Below are 27349 nucleotides of genomic sequence, written 5' to 3'. Positions count from 1 at the left end.
AAGCATCAGGTCAGGTTCCTTGGTTACTACAAACTAATCAATGCTGTTAAATGACACATCTCACTCCCACAATGCCTAGACCTGAACCACTAGAGGAGGAAAACAAAATTTCCTTAACTGATATAGAAGGAAAGGAAGATGACGACTAGGCTCTGTCTTGTCTCTAGCAATTCAAAGAAAAGCAGACATGAAGCAAGAGACTGTTGAGGGTAACGATATGGGGCCTGGAGCTATACTAAAATGACAGGAAATACCTGAATTTCATGGGTTTTAATTCCACTGTGTGGTTCTGGTAACAATATGAATGATGACAGCTCTGCCCTGGTTGTGTACAATAAAACCAGAGCCCCTAAATGAAGCAGCAACCTTCTCCTTCCCACTGCTAGCCTGTTTTACATTAAATATGTGTAATTGCATTCTGTGCTTTCTCTCTCTTTGCAGAAGACTGCACTGTTATTTAACCAGTAAAAGAAGGAGCCTAAATTGTTCCTATAATGCTGCAACTGTGCTCTGAATTCAAGATCATTCCTAATCTGTGTGTGTCATGGGAACACAAGACAGCAGCCTGTTATTCCCAAGGGGATTACCATCAAAAGAACCAAACTAGAGATGAAGAGGACATTTCTTTTCAGTGAAACATGTATACTATATTCAACTCTGGGCTGTAAACATCAAACAGACATTGTTCCAGCAATGCAGGATGTTCAAGGCTTCCCCCTCCTCTGCCAAAACCCAGGGAATTTCCCCTAAACTTCCTAGATAAATAACTTCCTTCAGCATTGTCTGGGGAGGCCAGAAGTAGGGCTGTTAGCACACAGAGCATTTCATACTACCGACCAGGTGACTTCCTTACAAAACCACAGTGAATAAGGATGGAAAAGGAAATGCTTTCTCACTGCCAGAGTTTGTAAATTAATTGGATTTGGATGGTAATGCTACAAGTTCACACCTCAGCAAACAAGAGCCTTGGGATTTGCACCCTGGAATGTAGGGGAGCTGCCTGGGGCCATGCAGGTGCCAGGAAACACTTCCCACTGCACAAGCAGGCATGCGAATGGTGTTTCTTGCCTGGAGACAGCAGGAGCCATGCTCCAATTTAAACTTCCAGAATTGCTTTTCTTAAATGCAGCTGAGTTTCTAGACTAGTATTTGAGTTCAGTGGGGTCCAAACAGCTATTCCAGGAGAAAAATGTTTAAGGATTAATACTGTAAAGTAAATAAACTGTGATGTCCCTCACCACTGCAAACTGTTTGTTGAGCTTCATCTGCTCAGCCAGCACGGTGACATTGTGGAAAAGATGAGGCTGCATGTGACTCCACATGTGAGGGAACCACCAGAACTCCTTCCTGTGTTTGAGCAGCATGTCATCCCCTTCATCTTCCTCATCTGTACCTACAGAGAGCAGAAAAGGAAGTGCAAAAACAAAAGGCAGAAGAGGGGCTCTGTTTCAAAGCAGTGGCTAATCCCCTGAAATGCTGAGTCATTCCAACAGAGAATCATGCTCTCTCTAATGCGTTACACACGCGCGCGCACACACACCCGTGGGGGCTGTACGCAGGCGCTGGGACAAAGGAGTGCCAGGGGCTTACCTGTGTGGTAGAATTTCCCTGAGAAGCCCAGGTTGAAGGTGAAATTTGGGACTAAAGTTCTCAGTTTATTCTGGGTGCTCAGTAAAGCCTGTTTGAATGAAAGGAAAAAGAAATGTTCATATTCAGTTGCTCTGTAACGTTTCTCTGTGCTCTACTGGTGCCCAGTTCAGCCTGAAGAGGTATCACAGGGGACGGGGCTAAGGCATTGTTGCCTGTGGAATGAAGCACAGTAACCAGGTGCTCCACATACAGAGTCTTTACTTGAAGTAGTTCCACTGTACTAAATGATGCCACTTTAAAACCACAGTCAGATGATGCTCTCCAATGTGAAGGACCCAGAATGTCTGTGCTAAGGCAAAAGGAAAATAAATCTCACTTCCAAGCAACACATCCCTTACTCTTTCCAGGTTCAATCTCCCTTCCTCTCCCATGTTGGCTGGGACTTTGCTATGGAACCTCTGCCCTTTCTCTAAGCCTATGTGTTAATGAAAAGGAGGACAGGGCAGCATATGGTGCACAGTCAAAGGAAGATAAGTCAACAATATCATGATCAGTAACTAAGTGATCCAAAGGGAGGGGGCTTTTATTTAGAGAGGAAAGGTGGATTCACAGAACTACCCATGCAAGGAGTCCTGCCACAGCAGGGAGGTATCCCTTGCTTTGTGTCCCTTGAAAGTGCCAAAATCCTTCCTTTTATGGCAGGAAAAGTTTCCTGGCTTCTGCAAAGAAAACTTGGGGGAGCTGATATTCACAGTCATCACATCTCCTACTCTCTTGCTCACATTTGCCTGCTTTAAATGTCCAAAGTAATTGCTATAGCCAAAGGGAAGGAGCCTTGTGCCACAAACCCCAAGGTCCACCGCTGTACAGAGTAAGACAGTAGACAGCCTTGACAGGAAAAAAAAACCCAGAGGCTCAGTATGTCACAGACAAGTAAGACACAAACTAATTCCAGTCAAATGTCTTCTGCTGGAAAACAATAAAAAGAGAGAAGCCCCGAGATGCATGCTCTGCTGCTACCTGCGTGCTTTGGGGAAAGTGTCACTGCTGCAGCTCCCCATGGGACAAGTTCTCAGTCAAATAGGAACCTGGCAGGAGGACTGTTGGCAGGTGACAGAGATGGTCCTTGCTCAGGCAGTTATTTAGATTTTAATAGCTTTTCTAAGAAAGCAATGGATCAGTGGCTGCACCAAGGTCAAGGTGATGACCTCTCAACAGCAGATCTGGGCTAGATGCAAATACACAAGCAACCTGGCACATAATACTGGGAAAAGTATACCAACTTTTCAAACTGTGCAGGGGAGATGGGCAGATCTTTCTGCATCAGCTGCCCTTCCCCAGCCCCAAGGAGCACAAAAGAGCACCACAACGCTGCCTTCACATGGGTCACACTCTATAGGCATTGTCTAGGCACACTGCTCCCTAGGTGGTGAAAGTGCATTCAAAACTGCAGACTCTCATTCAGTGGAGGGACCAGCCTTGACACCTACCACTTAAGGATATCCTGACAAATCACTGCTATCACTAATATTTCAAAACAGCATTAACCAAACACTGATCATCACGTTAATTTAAAAATTATGACTTCTGTAATTTACTTCAATCACCCATCCACTGCAAACGTATCTTGGAGCAAATAAGTTGAGTGGTTTTATTCCCAAGGCAGGCAGCCCTTGACCTCTCACACACGGCAAGGTAGGAAGACCAGACAAATTATTTCTGCAGTGCTGCAGACACTCTCAATGCTCTCTCTGAGGGAACCAAGCCTTCAGACTTTTCCCTAGAGATGCACTTAATTGCCCGTTCCTCCTCCCCACATCCACACAGCATTGACATCGAGCGCAGCCTGGGACAAATTTCAAAGATCCCAGCTCCTCCATGGCCACATGCCTACCACATCCTTACCCCAGTCTCCACCCAAGAGCAGTATTTTGATAAATGTATGGCACATGACATCTCCAGGACCTATCAAAAAAGTAGGCAGTGCTTTTAAAAGGTGACATGCCAGCAGCACGGATGGCTAAAGCCTCCTTTGCTGCACAAGATCCAGAACAGGCAATGGGAGGTCAAGTTCCCCTCACGTAACCCCGTAAGACACAGGGACTCATCCCATACACCGGGAGCACTGACTAAGAGCTGTGCATCTCTCCACAAAACACCTGTCTACCCAGCTGGATGACAATACTGCATCAAATTTCAGACCAGCACCTTGAACACATCACCCAGTATCTTAGACAGGAAAGTGCCACTTTCTTTTCTTGTCTCCAGAGCTGTCCCAAGCCTCATCACTTCTCTCTGCTGCCCTGAAAGGCACATCCAGTTCTTCAAGCTCTTCAAGCTCAGGTAGGAAGGTGGAGGGAGGAAAGACAGCGGTTAAGAGGCTTAGCATTCCTCTGCACAGAGGCAGATTTAAAGCCTGGCCGGGGTTACCATGACGACACATCTGTCTGATGATAAATCCCAAAAAGCCCTGCTCCAGCAGAGAGCAATCCTTTGTGTCCAGGGAGGGACCAGGGAGGAACCGTGGGGGCCCCAGAAATTCTGAGACTATGGAGCCCTATGGAGTCCTGCTTTCCTGGTGGGTCGACTGCTAATCATGTGCCATCCCTCTGCTGATGCTGGGTCCTCTTCACAGCCACATCTATAAGGTGGCACAGAGTAAGTTTGAAGAAATGTCTTTCCCCTGCATGGGACAAAAGAGACTAAGGTGCCAGGTAAAATCTGGAAATTTGTTTCAACAAATTATGCATTCGCTGTTCCCTAGCACACTGGTTCAAAGAGGTCTGTGAGCTGTAGTACGGTAAAACAATACAGATGTGGGAATGGGCCGGGAAGATGGCACTTCTCTCTGCTCTGACACCTCTGCACTCCGTTTCTCTCTTATAAAGTAGGATGAGTATGATAGTACTAATAATATCTTACAGATGACTCAAGTGGCATTTCATTTATATCCATAATGTGCTCTGAGATTCTTAAACAAAAGGCAATCAAGAAATGTGGAGTAGGCTATCCGTTAAGATATAAAAGAGCTAGCCAGATGCAAACAAATCTTCACGTGCGTATTTAAGAAATTTAGTTGCTCACGTGACACAGGACAGAGGACTAGCATTTTAGTTATCCCCCATCTCTAAAAAGCCAATCCTTCCAAGTATTTCTGTTTTATATTTTCTAACTATCTTCCATTCCAAAAATCCTTCCAAGATTCAGCCAAGCCCACTAGCTAGCCACAAAGGCCCCTTCCCCAGCTAAGCTCCCTTCTAGAAGCTCAGCAAGGCTCACCCCAGGAAGGAATACATGGGGTCGCCAAGAGCTTCCCACCACTGGCCACCAGAACTCACAAGCCACATGAAGGCCAGACCTACTTCATGCTTATCACAGGCTATCAGCGAACATCCTCTGCAACTCAGTACCTGTGTTTGTGGAGGCCTTTAGTACTTAATTGGGGTGGCCGTGCTGCAGGCCCAAATGACAGACACCTACATTCCAATGCACATTTCTGGACACAATGCAAAAAAGGTCTAAGCTTCAGTCTGATGTTTGATGCCTATCACTTTAAAATTGTGCCTTTTGTTGCAACCCATTTAAAAAATCTATATAATCTCACTGACGGATCTGCAAAGATTTACTCAACAGTCATTACAAGCTCTTGATGCCATCCAGTGAAAGACAAAAACTCTCTCAATAGGGTTAAAATTCTAGGAGCAAGGAAGAAATCAGGGGAAGCCAGAGCATCCTCACTGTACCCTCTTTTAGGCTGCTTCTTTAGGACCTAATCCTCTTCTAAGATGGCACTGTGTCCTTAGCATTGCAATAACATGGGGCTAAACCTTCATGCAACTCTGCTTTTTTAGCTATAAAATTTTTAACTTCCAAAAGTGTTTGCAGAGATTTTAGCTGTTTCATACAAACCCTAAATATTACCTCCCCTATCTCAAGTCCCTCTAAAAAGAGGCAAAAGAAAAGGGGGAAATAAGGTGGAGAGTCAGATGCTGGGAAAAGAGGATTACCATGAGTCTAGGAAAACAGTACATGGACAAATGAAGAGAAACAGATGATAAAAAATGGAGGAAGAAAGCAGAGTGCTTTGACAGCCTCTTCTCAAATGCTCATGCAAAGCATACTAGGAACGTGTTGCAGAAACATCTTCTTCATAGGAACTGCCCCTGTGGACACTGGGCAGCACATTCTCAAGAGGATTTTCTGCAGTTTTCTCACTGTCCAGCAGTAGCATTGGCATAGCTCAAAACAGTGCTGTCAAAAGAGAAAGCATTCATGATACTGGTACTTCTAACTCCCCTACAATGTTAGAATCAGGGAGTTCGAAACTGCTGAGAATTTTCATTTCAGGTAAGATCAACCTCTACAATTTAGAAAGGCAAGAGCTGGCTGACAGCCACCTTCACTAGATTCTTCCTCTTCCACCCTCACCATTCATAACCCAAAATGAAATGACTGTCCTTGATTTTCACTTAGCTTGCCCTTAGACTTGCTAGCAATGATTGCTCACTATTTATGCCCTTGTAGAGATTACCAGCAAAAGTTGCAAAAACTCATCTACTTGATCTTCTTTCCTCATACCTAAAGACAACCAGGAAGGATCATAAAAGCCAGATCCTTTAGCATTAGAAATGGCTCATCTGTGTTGGCCAGTTCCACGGAGGTTTGGTAAATTCCGAGGACTGATTTTAGAAGCAGCTAAATGTGGAATAATTGACAAGAGAAGGGATTCTCTGAGATTTTTTTTTTGTTAATTATGTGCAGCTCAAATCTCTGGTAAACTTTACAAGGGAAAAATGTTGGGAAAAACATTTTCCCTGTGCAAATTCCAACTGTTTCACTTCAATTGAGGACTGCAAGCTCCTGCTGCAGCCCTTCAGCAGAAACAGACACTCAAGGGTTATCGTCTTTGAAGTAAAAGCAAGCACAATTCCTTTTTTCCTTGTTAAAGAAGAAAGCTATTCAGCTCTCCTTTAAGCATCACATTCCTCCTCTCACATAGGACATCTACCATGGGCATGCATTTGATCAAATTATATTCAGCACTTTCTTTTAATAGTCATTTTGTCTGGGAAGCTCTCTGAACATGGACCTGCATATGGCAAACAGGCTCACCTGGGACAGCAGAGTCAATTTTATACCTTCACACAACATCCAATCTTCAAACCGCCACCCTGACCACTGTAATCTAAGCTTTAAGATAAGGAGCTGTGTGTTGAGATAACAGCCCTGAAACACAGCTTTGATATAAAAGGCCAAAGAAAATGCCAGCTGTTCTGTCACTATTATATCCCCTTCTCTCCCCATAGCGAGAAGCTATCAACAAATCCATGTAGTTATTTCTTGCTTTTAAAAAATAAAAATTCATTAAACTCTCGTGGCTCTGCAATCAGAGAGCTTCTTTTAAATGGATAAATCTGGGTTTTATCTGCTTTGCCTGAGATTCTCTGCTTACTGATCACAGATTATTCCTCCATTTCACCCTGTTAAAACCCAAACACAGCATCTTTTGGAATTATCTTGTCTGGGTTTGCTTTTAACATCACTAGAGCAGCCTTTGTTTCCAAGAGCTTTGGCCACCCATCTCTTGTTTTTCTCACAGGGGTCTGTAACCTGCACAAACACTACAGAGGTGAGAATCTCTGCCAGTTTGGACTAGAGGGTGCAGAGCCTGCTTAGGACCAAGATAAGATTGTGATCCTTCAAAAAAAATCTTACAGAGCATTTCAGCACCTCAAAACATAGAGACACTGCAGTGAAATAAAGAAAATAAGTATTATATACAACTGTTCCATTTTTCTATACCTGTCTGCTTAGAAACACTTTTTCTATAGCTGATTGCTTAGAGAGTTATGGTCAAAGGTGGCTCTGAAGATTTATTAAAGAATGAAGCAAGTAAAATAAACAACGGCATGCAATTAGAGCTGCTTCAGGCATGCAGCTTCAAATGACCTGAAAAGATAAAGCTAGCTCCAAACAGAATGCACAGGTTTCCTTTTCCCCAAGCTAAACCTGGGATCAGAAGCAGAACTTAAAATCTCAAAGACCTGAAAAAAATGGAGATGAACTGAGTTATGTCTTGCATGGATGCATAAAACACGTAGAAAAGATGGTAAGACTCCTAGTGAGGTGGAAGAGTGCTCTTGGGAACATGTAACAGATGAGGTTCAGTTCAGATAAGGGAACACACATGTACAACAGTATTTTGTTTTATACCTTTGGCTCAAATGTTCTGTGCCCTTGGATGAAAGGTTAAAGGATGCTTCACTTTGAAGCTGTTTTGGAAACATGCTAAGGCAGCTGCTGTCACTGTCATCATCATAGCTGGTACCCAGGGAACTCCACCCAGGACCTATCCATGGGCAAGTGCTAAATGGTAATCCAGAGTGAAAGGCCTGGGGCCTCATACCTCTGGGAACAGCCTCAGCACACCTGGAGAAACAGGCAATGCACCTGCCTCAATGGCTACAAACCAGAACTGATTGGGAAGATACAAAGGCAAGTCCTTGGCTTCATGAGGCAGCATATGTACACATATCGCAGACTTAGGAGAAGACTTTTCCATGTACTTTCAAGGACACAGAGAATTAAAAGGGGCGCTTAGTTTTTTACCTTCTTCCTACTTGTCTTCTCCTTTGCCTGTCTCGCTTCCCTTTCCTCCACGAAATCTCTCTCTCTGTGCCTTTCCCATATCCTTTCCTAATAGGTCACTATTACTCAAGGAACTGCCAAGGAAAGCAAACCACAAAGATGGCATCTCTCTTTCCCAATCATGAGGCCACAGAGACGGTTCTCATGAAGGGTTGGTCTGAGCGTTTCCCTGGTGAATTTTTGGATATTCCCTGCCCAGGAATGGGGGTTGCTGGTGGTGGATATGAGGGGGGTGTAACGAAGGGTGAAAGAAAACCTTTCTTTTCCCAATTTGGTTATGTCCTCAAAAGCTAGATGGCTAAAACATAGACTATAGCAGTTTACACCACATGGACTGTCTTACAGTTTTGCAATATAATATACACAGTTTATATATATATCTATCATAAATAATAACATAATAAATACAGTTTTTCTATTCTATTCTAACACAACTTGCCTTTTCCTTTCGAAAGGTAGAGTTTACAGCTACAAATAGGTCTACAGAGGAAATCTGCATATGCTTGTTTCCCATGTTAAAGAGGAGACAGGATAGACCACCACAGACATCCTCCTCTTAAATTCAGAGAAGCCAGCTACAGGTCCCAGAATGAAAAATTTTCCATTTAAACCTGCAAAACTGTTGAGAGAATCACGTACGGTGCCTCAGCATCTTTGCACGCTACTTCTCTGTTTAAGATGAGAACAATTGCAGCAATCAACTCTTTCACTCAAATTAAATGCAACCTTGACTTTCCTGGCATACCACACACACTAGATATTTGTCTGGGGCCTGTAGTTTTTCTGGGGAATTTACCTCTACATCAGACACCTTCATGCGAGTGCCCTCTTTTCCCACAAATATATCATCAATGTCAACGAGGATATAGCGATCGAGTGTGAGACAGAGGCGCTTGCCAGTCAAGTAGGCAATGGCATCCACAAAAATGAGTTTGTGCAGCCAAAAATTGAGGTTATTGCCGAAGAGAACCCGCTGGATCCCATCATGCAGGCCCAGGTCCTGCACCACTGTGGCATGCAATGCTTTGTGGGTGGCCAGGTGAGGAATGGACTCTGAGGACTTCGTGCTGGCCAACAGCACCGGCTCGTAGGTGCTGTGGTTTGACTGGAACACAGTCCAGTCATCACCAGGCAGGGGACCCTGCTCCACCTCGTTAGCCCGTGTGACGTAGAGCAGGGGAGCACTAGGGTTGATGTGATAGTCCCGCAGCCCCAAGTTGGAATGTAGGAAAAGGGGGAAACCCTTGAGCTGTGCACTGAGCAGGCTGTTCTCATTGGCTTTGAAAAAGCCTATAATCCCCACTCCATACTCTACAGAGTATTTGTCCAGCAGCTCTCGGTTCCAAGCATCTAGGTTCACATATTTAAGGATGTTCTCATAGATAATAAGAGCATAGCGTCCTCTATCTTTGTCTGTCAGGGTCGGCATATCTCCTTTGCCAGGAGCAATCTCTGTCCTGTATTTAAACCGGCTAGATTCCAGGATGGCCACTATTTCCTGCCCCAGCTGGGAGTAAATGCTTTCCACAAAGACTAGCACCACAGGATCTGTGCGTGAGGTGTCCACAGATTTTGTGAGCCTCCAGCTGGCTTGTGGTGGGATGAGGATGCGGTGCTGGTTGCTGCAGTCACTGAAGGGCAGGGGTGGTGGCTCCTTGATTTTGGGACTGTTAGTGACGTAGTAAGCCAGGATGCACATGGAAATCAGGCTGAAGGCAATGAGCAGCAAGATCAATCTGTGAAGCTCCAGCTGTCGCACATGCCGCACTACTTTCCACAACTGAATCATGGTGAGGCGGGCTGCCCACCCCCTCCTCACACTCTGCACCCACGTTGCTCTTGAAACCTCCAGTGCCGCCGTGGCAGTACCCAGCAGCAGCTCGCAAAAAAGAAAGAGCAGCTGCGGAGAGAGACAAAGCTAAAGCAAACAGCTACAAGGCTAGACTCCCAGGGAGCTGCCATTTATCTCAAGTAACCATGGCCCTCAATTCCCATCGCTCTTTTGTGTGCTTCCTCCTGTTCCTCTCCTCTCACTCAGGAAAGTCTTTTGGAGGAGCGAGGTTTCCTGAATCTCGTCTCCAACAGCAAATCAGTCTGTCATCCTGTGCACAAGCAGTTTCAGCTCAGCCTTCCCAGGTGTCCTGTTTCTCATTTAGCTGTTTCACATTCACATGATGGCACCTTCACTTTGCATCCTGCAATTTAAAAAGAAAAAGTCAATTCTCAGTATGGATTCATGGTATTTAATGGGTTTGAGATGAAATGGCAGGATCAGCAGGTGCTAGGTGGGCAGCATCACTCGCCTGTCAGCAGGCATTCGTGTTCCCTGGGAAGTGACGCACACCATTTGTGCGTGAGCTTGGCAGAACAACCAATACAGCCTTTGGAAGAAAGGTCCTGACAGTGCACAGGGACTCAGCATTCGCCTTGGGGTGAGATTCTCACACGCTACAGCAAACAGAGCTGGTGTACCTGGCCTTCCCCCACTCCTCTTTATGCCACTGAACAGAAAACATGAACCCCTTTTATTCTAGCCTATATTTCAAAATTAACAAGAGGAGGAGAGACCCCTCACATTCTCTTGTCTCGTCTTGTTCACATACTAATGACGATGAGTCCAAGTCCTTGCCAGTGACTTCCTAGGCCCTTGGGATACTGCTGTCCCGAACCCAGCAGGATGCCTCAAATTCCCACCAGCTCCCCATTTCCATGGTTCCCACCCCTCTCTACGAGGCCACCCCACTTGTCCTGGGAACTCATGTTCTTCCAGGGCTTTCAAAACACAGCTCTGGGGAGGCATTGTCCCTCAGGCAACATGGAGCCAGGGCGCACAGGCTGCCCATGCACTGCGCACATAATTGCTGCCAATTGATTCAGTGGCAGTTGGAGAGGAAACATCTCCTGAAACCTTCCTCACCTTTCCTCATATGCCACTGAAGAGCATGAAGCCAGTTTTAAATCACCAACAGCACGACATAAATTTGGGTTGGTCTCAAACACGTGAAAGCTTGTTAGGAAGCTCTCTCACCTCCCGCTTTGTGTTTATGACAGCAGACTATTTCACCATATGTTGTTATTTTTCTAGGATAAAATGCTCAACAAAGCCAACAAACACCAAGCCATCTAAAATATAAACACTAGGGAAAGTAACTAAATTGCTCCTTGGTTTAAAACTAATACAAAATCCCTGTGTAGTTTTCTCTCCCTTACCAGAAGTGTGACTTACCTACAGCAATAGCCCCCAGGTGCGCATTACTTGGGATACAGGCATATTTTGGGGAAGCACCTGCTGCCCCTCCCAGCACAGTGCAAGGACACCCTGAATGCCAGATCTTCCTCACCCAGTCAGTCATGCCCAAAATGAGCTCTCTGTAAAAGTTAAACATTTTTTTTCTCTCAAAACCTTTCTTACTCACACACCCACACTCCTGCAGACATGTGTTCCACCACATACAATCCCTCTAACCACCTGGCATAGCTTACAACACCAGGAGGCACAAGAGCAACAATAACAGGAAGTACTACCAAAACAGTTCATCCTTTCTCCATTCCTCCCATTTTTGAGCCTTTTTGTTACTATCATTCTGATAAAACAAAGAATAGTAGAAGACTAGTTTGTCCATGAGTTTAAGACAGACATAAGGTTTTTATATAGTAAAGTCAGGGTTTTAACAACTAGCTCCACCAGAAATGAAACTACTTGGAAGACAGATGCTTATTTTGTAACGTGTATTACTAAACAGAAAAAAAATCCTTCTGAGTCAGGGAAAATATCAGTTCACAGATGAGGCCCAAAGTCCCACTCTGAAGACTCCCACTAGGCTGTTTTCCGAACGGCTGGTGCAGCTTGAAGCACAGACAAAAAAACCCAAGCAGATTTTATATGGAGAGATATAATATTGCTAACTTCGTGACAGCAGATGGAAAAGAGTCAGAGTGCTCTTTACACAAGCCTTATAATGACCATTAAGTATTATCTCAAATAACTTCCATGCTATAAGCTCGGCAGAGCAGGGACTGGCTTGTGTAGTGCACAATGAAACCTCAGCCCCGATGAGGTCTTCAGAATAGCTGTAGACTGTAAATGTAAAGTATATTACAGAAATAATTTTCCACTGCAGAAACTGAGACGCAGCAAATGTTATTGAAGGTCACACTGCAAGGCAGCAGATGAATCAAGATAAAAAAAAAAAAAAAAAAAAAAAAAATCTCTGTTCCCCAGACTCCAAATGGATCGAGTCTCCATTCCCAAATGGCCCTCTGTAATGACAGAGCTGGCTTTGGAAATCCAGCTCAGTCTGAAAATAAGCTGTGTTTTCTTCAACACAGACAACCAATCACCTTTCAGTTTTGTCTCTACATGCTGTTAATTTCTTATTGGAAAAATGACAAGGGAGAGAAGGGGAGAAATTACTATGGAAAGATGTAAAAAAACAGAATTCACGCAGTTTTTTTCTTGTTTTGTTACTGATGTGACAACTGGTTTTGAATGCATGACTCTCCGGACTGAGTGCAGGATATGGCTTGTAATTCCAGTTCAAGTCAAGTTCAGTCCCAGTGATACAACAGGACTGCCAGTGTATCAGCATAGTACCCAAAAACATGTGCCACCTTTCAAAAGCAACCAGGAAATAACCTTTACACCTCCACAATGAGCCTTTCCCCTCCCACTTACTCTGCAAAGAAAGCCCAATGTTACCACCCTCCTGCTTGGCACTAGAGCTCCAAAGTCGCACTGAACTGCAGAGAGGCAGGAGCCAGCGGAGGCAGAAGTCAGTAGGGCAGACAGAAGTTAGATAGAAACATATAATAAACGCTCTATCTTTTTTATGAGGTGAATTCCCTGTTAAGACACAATATATACAGAGCTCCATGCATATCAGCTGCTATGAGAAGTGGTCTTCCTTCTACTCCTGTGCAACAAATTCATGCAGAACACTCCACTCAGATTCCTACACACTTGATTTTCACTGAGAAGACTGAGAATTCCAAGTCAGTGTCTTCCCAAATAGCTCACAATTAGACTATTTTGGATTCAAAGGTTCACTATCTTAACATGTATTAGACAAGAAGTTGCTTTTGCAGAAAATAATGTGAAGAGGGGACGTACAGGCTCAGGAGCCCATGCATTGCCTGCAGAAATATCCAAGCAAGTGTTTCTGGGGTAGAACTTATAATCTAAACACCACGGTGTCCTGGTTTCAGATGGGATAAAGTTAATTTTCTTCTTAGTAGCTGGTACAGTGCGTTTTGGACTTAGTGTGAGAATAATGTTGATAACACACTGATGTTTTATTTGTTGCTAAGTAGCCCTTACCCTAAGTTAAGGATTTTTCACAGTTTCCCATGCTCTGCCAGCAAGCAGGTGTACAAGAAGTTGGGAGGGAGCATAGCCAGGACAGCTGACCTGAACTAGCCAAAAGGATATTCCATACCATAGAACGTCATGCTCAGTATGTAAACTGGGAGGGGCAGATCGCTGTTCAGGCATCGGTCAGCGGGTGGTGAGTAACCACATTCTGCATATCTTAGTTTTTCCTGGGGTTTTATTTATTTATTTATTTTTATTCCTTTTCGTTACTATTATTATTATTATTGTTATTGTTAGTATTACATTTTATTTTACTTTAGTTATTAAATTGTTCTTATTTCAACCCATGAGTTTTACTTTTTTCCCCAGTTCTCCTCCCCATCCCACTGGGGGTGAGGGGGTGCAGAGTGAGCGAGCAGCTGTGTGGTGCCTGGTTGCTGGCTGGGCTTAAACCACGACACACGGTAACAGTAAGAAAAACCGAGAGTATGCTTATCTATGCAAAAGCCTGGCAAAGCACTGTACTACTTTTACAACTCTTCATCCCCAAAATATCAACCTGGAAAAGACTTCTCTTCCCTGGTTACACTCACTCACCTCTCCAATTTAATTTTTATTGTTAAACTGAGTCTCTATTTTGCAAAAAGCTGTAGCTTCAGTTTCCCGGATATTGGTTTAAAGATGAAAATCACAAGACAACTGGATTATTCTGTAGAATAATGATGAAACCAGAGTTTAAGCTAGGCTGCCACACCTGCAGTGCCCAGCTGAGGGGCAAGAGGGAGAGGAACCCCCTTTGCTGGGCACTTCTGAATCACAGCAGTGTTTTGGTAACAATGGCTCCATTCAAGCCTCTAGCAAAGCTCCCAAACAAGCCCCCATTTGTTACATGGGTGAGCTCAAAAAAACAAATTTAAAAAAAAAGGCCTGTATCAGATTGCTGCTCAAGAATCTGTCAGCTCCGATCTCTTTAACAAGGCTTCACAGCCAGAGGGCATGCCAGCTGGCATGGTATGCATTTAGCTCTTTGGGGACCACATCAGCTGGTTTAGGTTCAAATGAAAAGAAAAAAAAAAAGCAACAAAACAAATATACCAACGAAAATTTAAATGAGAAGGTGAGAGAGCTGTCAGAAACCATCCATACCCAAAACACAAAGCCCAGAAAGATCTACGCTGGAGAAAGAAAAGAAAAAAAAAAAAAATCACACTGAAAATTGCTTCCTCTTAAATGAAAAGAAAATACCTGTGTCCTCTTTTGAGATCAAACTCCTTGGAATCTAACACCACAAAAACCCCCAAGTTTATAGATAAATTAAGGTCCATTCCAAACTCCTGCCAGGACTGCCTGAATGCGAATTGCAGGAGGCGGCAGTCAGAACATACAGCAAGGATGGAGTGTTTCACTGGTGCAAGGATGCAGGCTCAGCAGGCTCCCGTCCTGCCAGAAAAGCATTGCTAGATCAGAGAGCATCAGCTGTAAGGTCAGTTATCTCACAAATCACCAGCATTAAGACAAACACTTTACAAAACTTAGATGTTCTGTTTCCTAGTGATATACAGTGTTAATGTGAAACATAAACCGTTTTGTGAATTATCAGCTGCTAAGCCACATGGCAACTGATGTGATATGAAAGCAAGATAACAATCAGAATTGTGTGGTTTTATGTCTGATCTCCAGATACTTCCAAGGCTTAGAAAATATTGTGGGGGATCAGTACAAGTGATCAAAACCAGCACTTATCCAAAACCAGTGACCAGAATATATGTATTTGGGGCTGCTTGTAGTACATTCATGCCAAGGCACATGGAAGATAATTCGTGTTATTTGACACCTTTATCAAGAACTTCTGTCACAGAAGCTCCTTCCTAGCTGAGCCACAGAAGGTCTTACCACCCTAAAAACCAGTGTCACGAGTACATTTCCCCAGCTCTTTTTATTATTCATAATATAACCCCTCTTTCTGGAATGCACAGTGGCAGGATCTTGCCTTTGTACACAAGAGCTCTAATTCAGAGGTCTTTGGCACTTCCTGCAAGACGGTTGTTGCCTTGGGCCCCAGAGGGACTGCAGTAATTGAGTTACACAGTAATCAGAGAAGGAATCTGATTGATTTTCCAACCCATTCCACTCTAATGGTGTCATCATGACATAAAATTTCTTGTTAGTCTGCTTGATTGCGAGACACCGCAGCCCCTCCCTTGTCTGTGGTGGTACCTGTATGCCAGGCCTCCAGGTACAGCCCCCTGCACCCCCCCATAAAGGTAGGGAACCTCGCAAGTAATGTCAGTAGAGCACAGCAAGCCACATGGCAGAAGAATTAGTAGAAACTCAGGACGATGAACGCTGCTTGTATTCCACATACTGGATAAAAAAAAATACTGTGGAAATTACAGCCACATGGTAACGTAATTGCCAACCAAGCTCATTTTTGGGCTTTGGGCTTGTGTTTCAGCTAGCACCCACTGCCAGTCAAATCCTGTGGTGAGAGACTGCCCGAGGAATACAAAACTCAGATCAAAGAGGCAAGAAACACTAACGATGCCCACGCTGCTCCAACACACAGGCTTGCAGCCTCCAGCCAGCGCTGTGCTCTGCTTCAGCAAGTCCCCACACAGGGATAGGCCTCTTTCGGTACAGACCTGTGGTAAGCTGGAAAGCTGCCAGCTGGCCAGCAGTCTTGAAACGTGTCAGTCTGGTATAAGAGGAGAAGACCTGTGCGATGAAGTAATAATTATTCTTATTTTTTTATTGTCATCCCCAGACAGGTATGTAACTTCACACCTTCTGCAAGAGCAACAAACTGCAGTCCATGCTAAGCAGATCTGCATGAACTCCTCTCAGCCCAGCCTGGTGGAAACCCAACTGCAGGCTTGAATTTACCCTTGCGCCAGTGCAATGAAGTTTGAGGGCACCATGAAGGTACAGATCTTGGAGAGGCTGGCTCATGCTGCCAGGCCAGCTCCATGGGGGCCTGCACAGGGATCCCCTGATTCCTGCAAGGTTCTTGCTGTTGGGATACATGATATATCCCTTCCACCGACAACCTAGTTTGCAGCAGATCTTTGTTCTCTTACTCCTTTACAGTACAAAAAAAGAAAGAACAGGTTTAGTCCTTCCCATGCCAAGGACAGAGGCATGGCCCAACACTACCTGCTAGCAATGTAAACCAATCCTTCCCTCTGAAAATGAAAAGGTCCTCCTTCTAAGAGCTTCCAGGAAATCTGGTTTTCAGCTCCCTGCCTTCTCCCATCGTACTACACTCACTGCTTAGGGTCATTACAACTGACCTGACTCATTTTCAAAAGCAAGGGAATTTCAAACATTTACACTGAGGTATTCCCTCAAGTTAAATGTCAGCACCATGAGCCCCTACATGTTTCACTGTCTCAGCACAGAACAAATTTGGGAAGGAAAAACAGTCATCTTGTTTTGCAGCCTCCCTAAAGATCAGATGTGCAAATCAGGAACCTGAAAAATTGTTTAAAAAACAAACAAACAAAATTTCAGCCTTCAACAGTTGCTGATGCGACCTACTTAATAAAAATAATACATCCCTTGGCAGCTGCACACCTTTGCTGGAATGAAAAGGAAAGACTACAAGTATTGTGGCAGTGAAGTGCTCACAGAAGTCAGAGTTTTCCACCAGCTAAGGGGATATTAACTCCTCTGGGGGTGCACAGGTCTCTGTAATGCAACTGCTTATATGAGAGTAAGGAGGCACTTTACTCAGAGATAACCAAAGGGTCACACCCACTACTTTATTTCATCTGCTACTGAACTTCTAACACCTAGGTATCAGGCCACCACAAGAACTGCACAGTTTCATTCTGGCCTTATCTTTCCTTCTGTTTTGTGTCTTTCCTGACATGTAGGTCTATGCACGCTCTGACCCTAACCCTTCTCCCAAACCAGTTGATAACATCGAGACACCAGCTCCTTTCTGCAGCCAGCCACTTGGAAGTGTGAGACTGAGAACCAGTTAATGCAAGTTACAGCCTGCCACACAAGGGCACTCCAAGTGCTCTCTAATCCCACCCAGGTGGGAAGTGAGTACCTCAGTCACCCCAAATGGTGGGAACATACCAACTTCAGCCTCCTCCTTACATCAGTAATCAACACATATGCTCTATCATGGCATAACATCTTCAACTCAACTGTGAGAACAGGAAACAAATGCAGTTCCTTCTGCATTAGATATGGACAAGGATCTAATTTCCACTCCCTCATGCACCCTGCTTATCACAATTCAGATAAATGATCCCGCTGCAGAAAGCAAAATGTCTTCTCTGCCGTCTTCTCCTAAGTAACTTAAGTGGGGAAATACAGTCAAACTGTGGCAAAACCAAGACAACTCATTGTCATTCAGAGTTGAAGTGTCTTAATAGAGAAATGTACATTATGAAAGTTAATCTGTAATTGCTATGGAAGCAGCCTAAGCATTCTTCTTTGAGCTATACTTTAAAAATTTCACCGTAATTAGCAAGAAGCTGATTTTCTATATTCAATTGCCTCCTCCTGTCTGGTAACACATAGGAGCTAATCTTGTTTTCCAATCTATTTTATCTAGGAACATAGGACAATAGGGAACAGGTTTGATACTGTTACACTGAAAGTTTGACCAAACTGACACCAGAAGAAAGCCTAAGTATGCTCTACCAAAGCATAAAACCTCAGGAGAGCTCTTGTGCTTACCTGTTCTTATGTATTTGCACCAAGATTCACAGGGTCGGAGTTTGCTGGGCTTGTAAAAGAACATGTTCCCCAGCTGTGTACAGCAGCTCCCTCCCACCTGCCTTCAGTTGAGGTCTTCAATTCACAAGACCTCCACCCAGTGTAAAGCTAATGGCTTATCTCCCAGCCTTTGTAGTTTCTAGTATCCAGTTCTCTATTACCTTGGTGCGACCGAAATAAATAAGTCTCCTGGACTCAGAAAACAAAATATTATCATTTTTGCTGCTTGGCTATTGCAAGAAATTCAGAAACTTCTGAAAAAGGGGGTAAAAGTGATATAAGCAAGCTATAAATCTGGCCTAGCAAAGGCAAAATGAGTAAAAACAAGCAAAGGGAAGAAGAGTAGAATGGGAGGAAAAGGCATGACTTGAGGTCTATGGAGATTACACAGGCTGGCTGAGACAGAGGTTTGGAAGCCTGGGTTTTGCAAGACAGGAACAAACGCAAAATCCTAAGCCTTCAAGGCCACCCATGCAATGAAAATCGTCATCTGTTTTTTCACAAGCATTATGGCAGAAATAGATCTCAAGGGGGGGCTCTGTAAGGAAGACTGTCAGGGCCCTGCATACGCCAACAGCCTCTGAATGCCCTGACCAGCCTCCACCTACTGACCTGTGAGCTGCACCTGAGCTCAGGCCATGACCTGAATTACAAGTATGCTCTGCCTTGCTTACCTGACTTTGGACCTGCCTGATGACTATGGACTGATCTGGTGATTGCTGGACTCTAGGCTGAACCTGGTGGCTGTCACTGACCACCTCTAGTTGTCCTGTTTAGGTATTGTTGTTGAGGATGCTGTCTGCGCCGGAGAAGGAGGAGGGTGGATGGAGACCCCACGCATGGTGGGTGAGGCCAACTCCAGCCTACTAGGGTCCTTATGGCTTTGATGGACTCGGCAGCAGGTTCACAAACTAGTTAGTTTTCAATGCATGAAGGATGCGTAAGTGACAGCAGGATGGAGTCTGCTAGAGAAACAGAGTGCTAAAGAGTTGTGGCTATTGTTAGACTTCCCTGTCTTAATGTGGGTGGAATTATTTAATTTTCTCTCAAACCATCTGTGTTTGTAATTGTTATTAAATCAGAGCAACACAGGCAATGCACACTTATTTCCAGACCACAGCTTACACTATGCCATGCTCGCTACCATTTTTAAACAAGAATTTCAACACTACCTTGTTCCCCCTTGTAGAAACCTTGTTTTTAGACAATCAACACAGAGAAACTTGTTATTTGAAGACATGCATCTCAAATGTATTAATTAATTTTAAACTGTACTGTAATTACATGCCACTAGTTCTTAGTCTTCCTCCCATTTTATAGACTTAATTGCTAAAGTGGGTGCTACATTCTTACATTTTTAATTAGTAAACTGATTACAAGTAGAATTTTTTTCTACTATGAAGCTGCATCTTTAAAACACTCCTTCATGCAAAGTAAGTCCAGGACCTCAATAACATCGTAATTAACAGTACAGACAAACTCAGGAACAAAAGCTGCCATATTTGCAATCAAATCTACTCTCTGATACAACTGAAGTTTTGTCAGGAAAGCTCAAGAATTTTGAGCAAAATGTATGTTTCCATTGAGGACTGCAGCTGAAGACAAAAGGGATCTGGGTACCGAAAACTCTAAGGTGCACAACTATGGGTTTTGGAGACTAAGCTATCTTGGAGACTTTTTTCCCAAACTTACAGGTAGTAAAATTCCCCAATAAAATGCATTCAGCTACTGAAAATTGGATTCATTTTCCATTATTATCATGGGAACGATTTATGTTTGGAAGTAAGAAATTGTTTTTTCCATGAAGAAATTTAGTTTTGAAGTTCACTTTTAGTTTCTGATAATGGAAAAACATATGCTTAACCTTCAAGTCAAAATTAATGAGGTTAGTCTTGTGTGCCATTTTGCAAGCTTGTATAAGTATTCATAGGATTAAACAATTATGAAACTATTATTGTTTTACACATAGCAGTAAGATATGAGGTCATATATTATCAGAAGTGGGACTTAAGAAAACAGAAGTATTCAGAACACTGTTTATTATGAAACTTAGTCTAAAGCAACATTAATGTTTTCAGAGTTTCTCTCTTAATAAATCTTCAGCTTGATTCAAATAACTGAACTGAAAACAGAAAATCTCAATAACTTTTTAAAAAATCAATGATCAGAGTGCCTTGTCTCAGTTGGAATGGAAAGAACAGAATTGCCAGAAAAGTGAAATTCTCTCCAGGTAGAAACGTTCATCAGCTTGTATGGTGAGGTGTTCAGCAGGAAAGAGAACCCACTTCTCGGTCTAACCTGGCAGAAGGTATTCAGCCTATGAAATGCATTGCAAAAAACGCTGTAACTTGATCCACCACTTGCATACAACAACATAACCACTTACCAACACATAGTTCTACTAATATGGTGGGTCTTGTGCTTTTCTGCAATGTTTTTGTGGTAAGACTTGTTCCACAAACAAGGACACAAAAATGCTTTATAAACAGTAAACAGATACAACTCCATGCATGCCTCTGGGAGCTTGTCCATGTCAGGAAAATAACAGCCACAGCACCACAATTACCACTGCAGTGAAGCTATGCAATGACAGTAATATTACTGAGCACCACCAGATTTGCCCAGAGCCCTGTGTTTTCTACCACCATTTCATGCAAGTTGACAAACACAGCTGAACTTTGCCTATACAGACAGTCTAGCTGATGGCACTTGCTGTAATACAGACACTAATCTTCCACAGCCCAGAAATTACCTTAAGATAAAACATGGCTGCTCTTTAATAGCATACAGAAAATAGTGAACTAAGTGAAAAATCCTGCACTCAAAATGGGAAGGGGAATTTATTACTAATCATTGTATAAAGAGTTAACACAAACAATGCTCAACAAAACGGTGGCAAATACACTCCTTTATCGTGCCGTAAGTACTCTCTCACATTAAGAAATGTGATCCACAACAACAGATACAGGACAGAAAGCATACAGAGAGACAATTAGTCAAGTAAACAACTTGGGAATGATTGCTGGAAGAAACAGGTTCACAAGAGCAGAGAGAGGGCGGGAGGATTTGGCAACAGGGACTGGGAGACTATTCCAGGAATAGGAGGCAGCATGAAACAAAATGCAAAGCTGAGAGTAGGAGGAAGAGATAAAGGGAGGAGTGCACAGGGAGTCAGAGGGGAGTTGGAGAAAATGACAGCTCACATTGCTTAAGGAGGCAGAAACATAGCGCCTAAAGACAGAATTTGCCCGATACATTAGGTCTAGCTTGCCTACTTTTAAAAAACATAGATTCTTTAATAATCAAAAGAAGCAGAATCTAAAAGGCTTAAGAACTCATCTTCAAAGACAAGTTCCAGCAGAAATACACTAGCATGCTTACAGCTTATGTATTAACTGCTGACGGAGGAGGGCTCATACAGTCTGGAAGTCTAAAATTCACCATGTCTTGCAATATTCCAGACACACCACAGCATTATTTCATTCATATCCTGACTAAAGCCACTCTGCTGGTTTGGTTGTGAAAATCTAATACGCTTGCAGTATTGTCTAACTGCATTCATCCCTTCCCTTTGTCCAAAGAGAAGCATTTGGGAGAAAAAGAAGGCAAGGACTGCATTAGGCAGGAAAGTTGCCTCAACTACATTCTTACAGTGCTTTCTACCCTTTCAATTGTAAACTGTTTCCCATAAAGAGACAAAAGCGGTATTAGCTAGCTGACAGTGTAGATTACCTACATTAAAGAACACTCACAATAAAACATTATAAATCCTGAAATTTCATCATTAATGTTGAAATCTCAAGTACCAATGTGCTAATTGATCTCAGTGAAGTAACAGATATAGTTTTCAGATCACTTAACACTAAAATCTTGTGCACAGATGTGATGGGAGAGAAACAACCGCATTTAGAGCATTCAAGTAATTTAAACTCGACTTTGCAGCAACACTGTAACTAAATAATTAATGCTTTTTAGTAGCCCCAGATTAGATTAACACTATACTTCCAGACAAGATTTTTTCTTTTTATACTCAACATTGCTGCAAACAGGAGAGCAAAAGCAGTCTGGATATCCAAACTCTGAATTTTCTTATCTTCTTCATTGTAGCCAAAACACAAGATTTAAATAATTTTTAGCTATGCAGCAACTTTGAAGAGCTATAATTATGTTACTAAAAAAACCACACAATGATAAACATCTTTTAAAATTTTAGACATTAAAGTTAAATACACAAATTAATTTTAACTCTAATTATTTGGTCTACTTAACTCTCACAGAATTAATTTGGTAGCTGGAATATAAAGATTACAGCTTTTTGGAAGACATGCTCTGTTTTCTTACACAACAAAGAAACAAAGCTTCTACTTGAATTGTAAAATTCAGTCTTCATTATGAATCTGGGCTAGTGTTTCTGCAATCATTTCAATCGCTTTGACTTTGTCCTCACTCTCCCATGAAGTGTTAAGTGGCTTGCAGGACATCTGCGACTGCAAGTGTTAACGGAAACCGCACCAAAGGACCTGCTGACATCTTGGTACCTGTAGCAAGAAACCTGCCACCTGTAGCAAGAATCCTGCCCCAGTGCTTTTATGCTTATTTTTGCCCATATTCCCTCTTGCCTGCCTGTATTTTTCTCAACCAATTTGACATGACCAGGCAGCATCGTGAGGCAGCTGCCTGCTGCTGGATGCAACCCAGCCTCCTCTGCGCTCGCCAGGTGCTGGCTTTGCTGCCTGACTCCCTTCTCAGCTGAGGGGGGCACGGGTAAATGTACAAATTCACCAGCATCCCCCCTGCCCTGGCCAGAGAGCAGACCTGCACATCCTTCTCCTCCTTGGCCACACAGGGCTGCCAGTTTGACAAATGCACTGGTCATTCCAGCTCCAGGAAACCCACCAACATGGCGCTCTGTTTCAATCCCCGAGTCCCTCTGCTCAGTGAGGCAGTCCCTTGACAGCAGTGCCAACAGGTAACTCTATGTAAGCAGTGACAAGGGGCGTGTGTAGGGGTTATCAAGCCATATGCTACCCTTATTCGGTTCCTCCAGAGTTAAGACAGAGGACTGTTTTCTAACTCATTCCTGCACACGTAAACTGAGGATCCAATTTTGTTCTCTCATCCAGATACTGATTTTCCAGAGCATTCAGAAAGGAAGACTCCACAGCTGAGCCACAAGCAAGGGCTCCATGTTCAGGAGACCAATGCTGGGAACTGCCGAGGAAATTTCAGCGCTCTTTTTGGCTTACTTCTCTCCTCGCACAGTTAGAGAAGGAAGAGCAGCTTTATCATGGGAGATGAGACAGGGTGGGGATATTAAAATCTTCAACTTCCCTCTGTGCACGGGTCCACAAGCATCAGAAATAGGTTCAAAGACCATCTTTGAGACAGTGAGAGCTCTTCATGTACCCTCTGGGAGGGAGCTAGACATCAATCATCCTAAAAGCTAGAGAATTTGAGAGTAAGCCTGAGTTCAGTCCTTTATTTCACTTTTAACTTGATATGGTTACCCATTTCCTGAACCCCATCTGTAAAATGAGAATCACATTACATAAGGATGCTGAGCACCAATGCCTCAACAGCACTTTGTGAACATATCAATGAATTGGTATCCTGATGTTACCTGGGTAAAACACAAACTTCAAAACAGCGATAAGGGTGGGATTGCCACTGCTTAACTGCTCTACTGCAAACACCCCAGAGAATGAGATTTGAGACAGTCAGAAGGTGAAAAATCCTCTAGCAATTCTCAAATAGCAGAAGGATCATAACTCAGCTTGGTTTGCTGACAGCTCCATGGAAGGGGTGAAAATTTTCTTCCTCTCCACTGCATTTGCCAGGCTCCCATACATTTCTTTTTCTTCACTGCAGCTATTTCCGTCAAACAGGGGAACCACGCTCATTCAGCAAGGGCCACCTCAGAGGTTAAACTACTGGCAATGGCATTTAATTTATTGGGAAGGGGGAAGAGAGTGAATTTATTTTAGGTCAAATTGCTTATATGAAGAATCACTTTGGACTCTGCAAATGCTAGGAATACAAATAAGAGGAGATATTTGAGTCCTCTACTCTTTTAGAGAGAGGTCCACTTTCCTTCACGATTCTAAACAGACTAACATCTATCAACCAATTTAATGTATGCAGGCTGAACCAACGCCACGAAACCAACCCCTAAGTACCCTACCACTTCAGAAGAGACACCTTAACTTCTATTCCCCGCTCCTTAGAGAAATCTAAACTAGAACAACTGTACAAGTATCAGTGGGAGACACTGGAGGTCTGTGTCGTGCTCTCCCACATTCCCCACACCCCCACACCCCCAGGAAAAACATTTGGTCTTTACACAAATATATTCTGCACTTGAATTTTCAGTATAAAAATGATTACTTACTCTGAAACGAAGCACACAATATGGAGTGGCCACTAAGCACCACAGAAAGGCTGAAAAGCTACAACACGCTCAAGCAGAGAGAGGTGAACTTCTCCATTTGGTCTTTTTCAGCTCCAAAAAGGAGGGTCTCTGCATAACGTCAGCTCATATATGGGGGCATGAAAAAGCAAGATTGTGCTTCCTTTGTTGTACAATACCTAACTTTACAACCTTTTGTTCGGAAGAAGGCATCACACTGGATTGAAAGCAGCTTTTGAAATGGTAAGCAACAAAAACAAATCCCTTTGAGGAATATTTTGCATTAAAGATGGCTTCAAATTTGCAGTGAAAGATTCCAGTGCCAGCCATATTCTGAGAACAACGTGTGTTCTCTCTCCGCCAGCCCCTGGGCCTGGCTTCCTGGCTCTATACTGAGTTTGTTATTGCCCTAAGGGAGTATTAGATAATGAAGAGCCCCGAGTTTTCCTTTCGCTTCATGCCTGGGCCCATCCTAACGTGTGTAAGCAGTCTTAGTGTGCAGAGTTTCCTTCTCAACCTCTTTCCCCTCCTATTTTCCAGCAACATTTTTTATAAATGAGCACTACCAATTGCCTGTCTTGAAACAATCTTATTGAATCCATCACCTTTTTTAGAGTGTTTCAGAGATTAAAATGAGGTTCCCAGCTTTCAAACACACCCAAGTGCTTTTACTGCACTAGGTGACTCTATCATGAAGCATCAGAAAACAGGCACCCTACAGAGTGATAACTACTCAAGTACCTGCTCCAGTCCAGCTCTGCGCTACAGGTGGCACTTCAGCCTGCTAGTAGAAAACTTCAGCAGGGTCCAGGTGTGTGGAATGAGGTATGACAACAGAGACACATCTATACAGACTGAAGCTGTAACACCAGGCTGAACGGGAGCTTGTGCAACCGAACCTTAATTGTGGTTTCAAGCAAATGGCTGCATCCACTCACAACATGCCTCTGACATGCTATAGCATTTTACTGAATGCATAAAATGGTTGTTTCATGATGAAGGACAGCAGTGGGGTTAATGACTTTTCATTGTATTTCATTGAAGGTGAATAGACCTGAGACATCATTTCCAGATGGTTTAAAACAATGGAGAACGTTTTTATTGAAAGATCATTTGTATTTTTTTAGTAATTTCTTTCAAATCTTCAAAGCAGAAAAGCCACATAGGAGGTTGTCTGACAATTCCAGCAGTGAGGTAAGACCCTAGAATCCTGGAGTTAGCAGCAGGTCAACCTTTGACAGGTTTCTTCAGCTCCGTGTTGGTTAAACACTCCTGTCTACATATACCTTTTCATTATGTCTTTGCGATTCTTGAATCGAATGGCCTGTGGAAAGGCCAGGCCAGGCCCTAATATAATATGGAAAAAATTACACTGTAATTTTAACTCACCTGAAACATATGACATCACTTAGGCAGAGACCACCACTCTTCCTCATCCTTTGTGAGCTGAAGCTGGGGAGTGAAGAGGGAGGGTGGAGAACGGAACTGAAAATTGTGTCTCCTCTTCCATATAGACACATTGTAGAGGGAAGGTTTTAGACAGCAGGAGCTACATCTACACAGTTACTTACAAAGCAGCCTAACCATCTGACTACATTCGTTACTGTAAGAGGAAAAAACAAAGACCCTTGAGAGAAGAGGCCCTGTGAGAAGTTTCTGGTCTGTGCTCCAGGCCAAGCTCTTGCTTCCTACATCTGCAGTGTTTGGCCGCATTGTGGAAGCATCCGTACTATCAGCATGAACTTGACTGGTTAATTAAAGAACATATTTAAAGGCCAAAATTCTGTTTAATGTGCCTTGACCAGGAGAATGGTGGTTACATCTCAGCTTGAGGATCAAGAAATTTCTTAATGATCAGAAAATCCTCAGTGTTCCAAGTGAATCTTATTTCCCAAGGAACTAAAAAATGGAAATCAAACACATTGTTAATCAAAGGGTCTTCTTTTACTAGTTTCTGGTGAAAGGAAAAAGAATACCTACAAAAATTTCCACTTCTAAGCTTTCAGGATGCTAAATATTAACTTAGCACAACTAGCTTTGCTCTTGAGATGCAAATGAGAATTTAGATTGCTGTGTGACAAACCACTAGAAAATGTGGTTGCATTAGTCCTCAGGGAACATACCAGACATCATCTGATTTTTAAAAATGTTCTATCTCTAATGGCTCTAATGTTTACAATTATTTCATCAGTTGCCAATACTGCTGATACCTGTTCATCTTCCAGTCAGATACCCAAGACATAAAGCGACTATGAAGGGTCAAGGGAGTATCTATTTATAGTGCAGCATGAGCAGTAGCCTAGGCAAAGGCAAACAACTATAACCAGCTTCCTTGTACTATTCAAGTGCATTCCTGAGCCACCAGCTCCTCAAAGGCCAGATTTCATCCTCCTCTGGCACGTTTCAGAACCTGAATTTAACCCAGCAGCAAGGTTAGATGCAGAGACATCCTCTCAGGGAGGGAAAGGGAGAGCAGAGGGAGGAGGAGGAGAAGGAACTAACAAAGAGCTTAATGAGCAAGGAACGTTGCAGGCATATCAGTGCGAGATATAAGCCCTGCCAACTCCACTTACTGCACTGCCTAATGCGGTCACTGAAGAGCAGCTCCTCCATCCTCCTCTCAAAGCATTGTCATTGCAGATGATGACTGGTTAACGAGC

General features: G+C 43.2%; 1 protein-coding gene across 11 annotated transcripts in view; it reads right to left on the bottom strand.

Moving 5' to 3' along the window:
- NDST2 (N-deacetylase and N-sulfotransferase 2) overlaps positions 1-27349 on the bottom strand; it is a 140851-nt gene that overhangs the window by 16424 nt on the left and 97078 nt on the right. For 10 of the 11 annotated variants that reach the window (XM_052799538.1, XM_052799537.1, XM_052799546.1 and 7 more), the window contains 3 exons: positions 9035-10433; positions 1591-1678; positions 1239-1393 (listed from right to left, as the gene is read on the bottom strand). In XM_052799538.1, the coding sequence (XP_052655498.1) occupies positions 1239-1393; positions 1591-1678; positions 9035-10027 (1236 nt within the window). In that variant the 5' untranslated portion in view covers positions 10028-10433. Of the gene's footprint in view, positions 1-1238; positions 1394-1590; positions 1679-9034; positions 10434-24671; positions 24884-27349 lie in introns of those variants that run through there. The other variant, XM_052799547.1, reaches the window with a different exon arrangement.

This window comes from Harpia harpyja, chromosome 10 (assembly GCF_026419915.1).
Source record: "Harpia harpyja isolate bHarHar1 chromosome 10, bHarHar1 primary haplotype, whole genome shotgun sequence".
NCBI classification, from domain to species: Eukaryota; Metazoa; Chordata; class Aves; order Accipitriformes; family Accipitridae; genus Harpia; species Harpia harpyja.
This window is presented reverse-complemented; position numbering and strand designations above follow the sequence as displayed.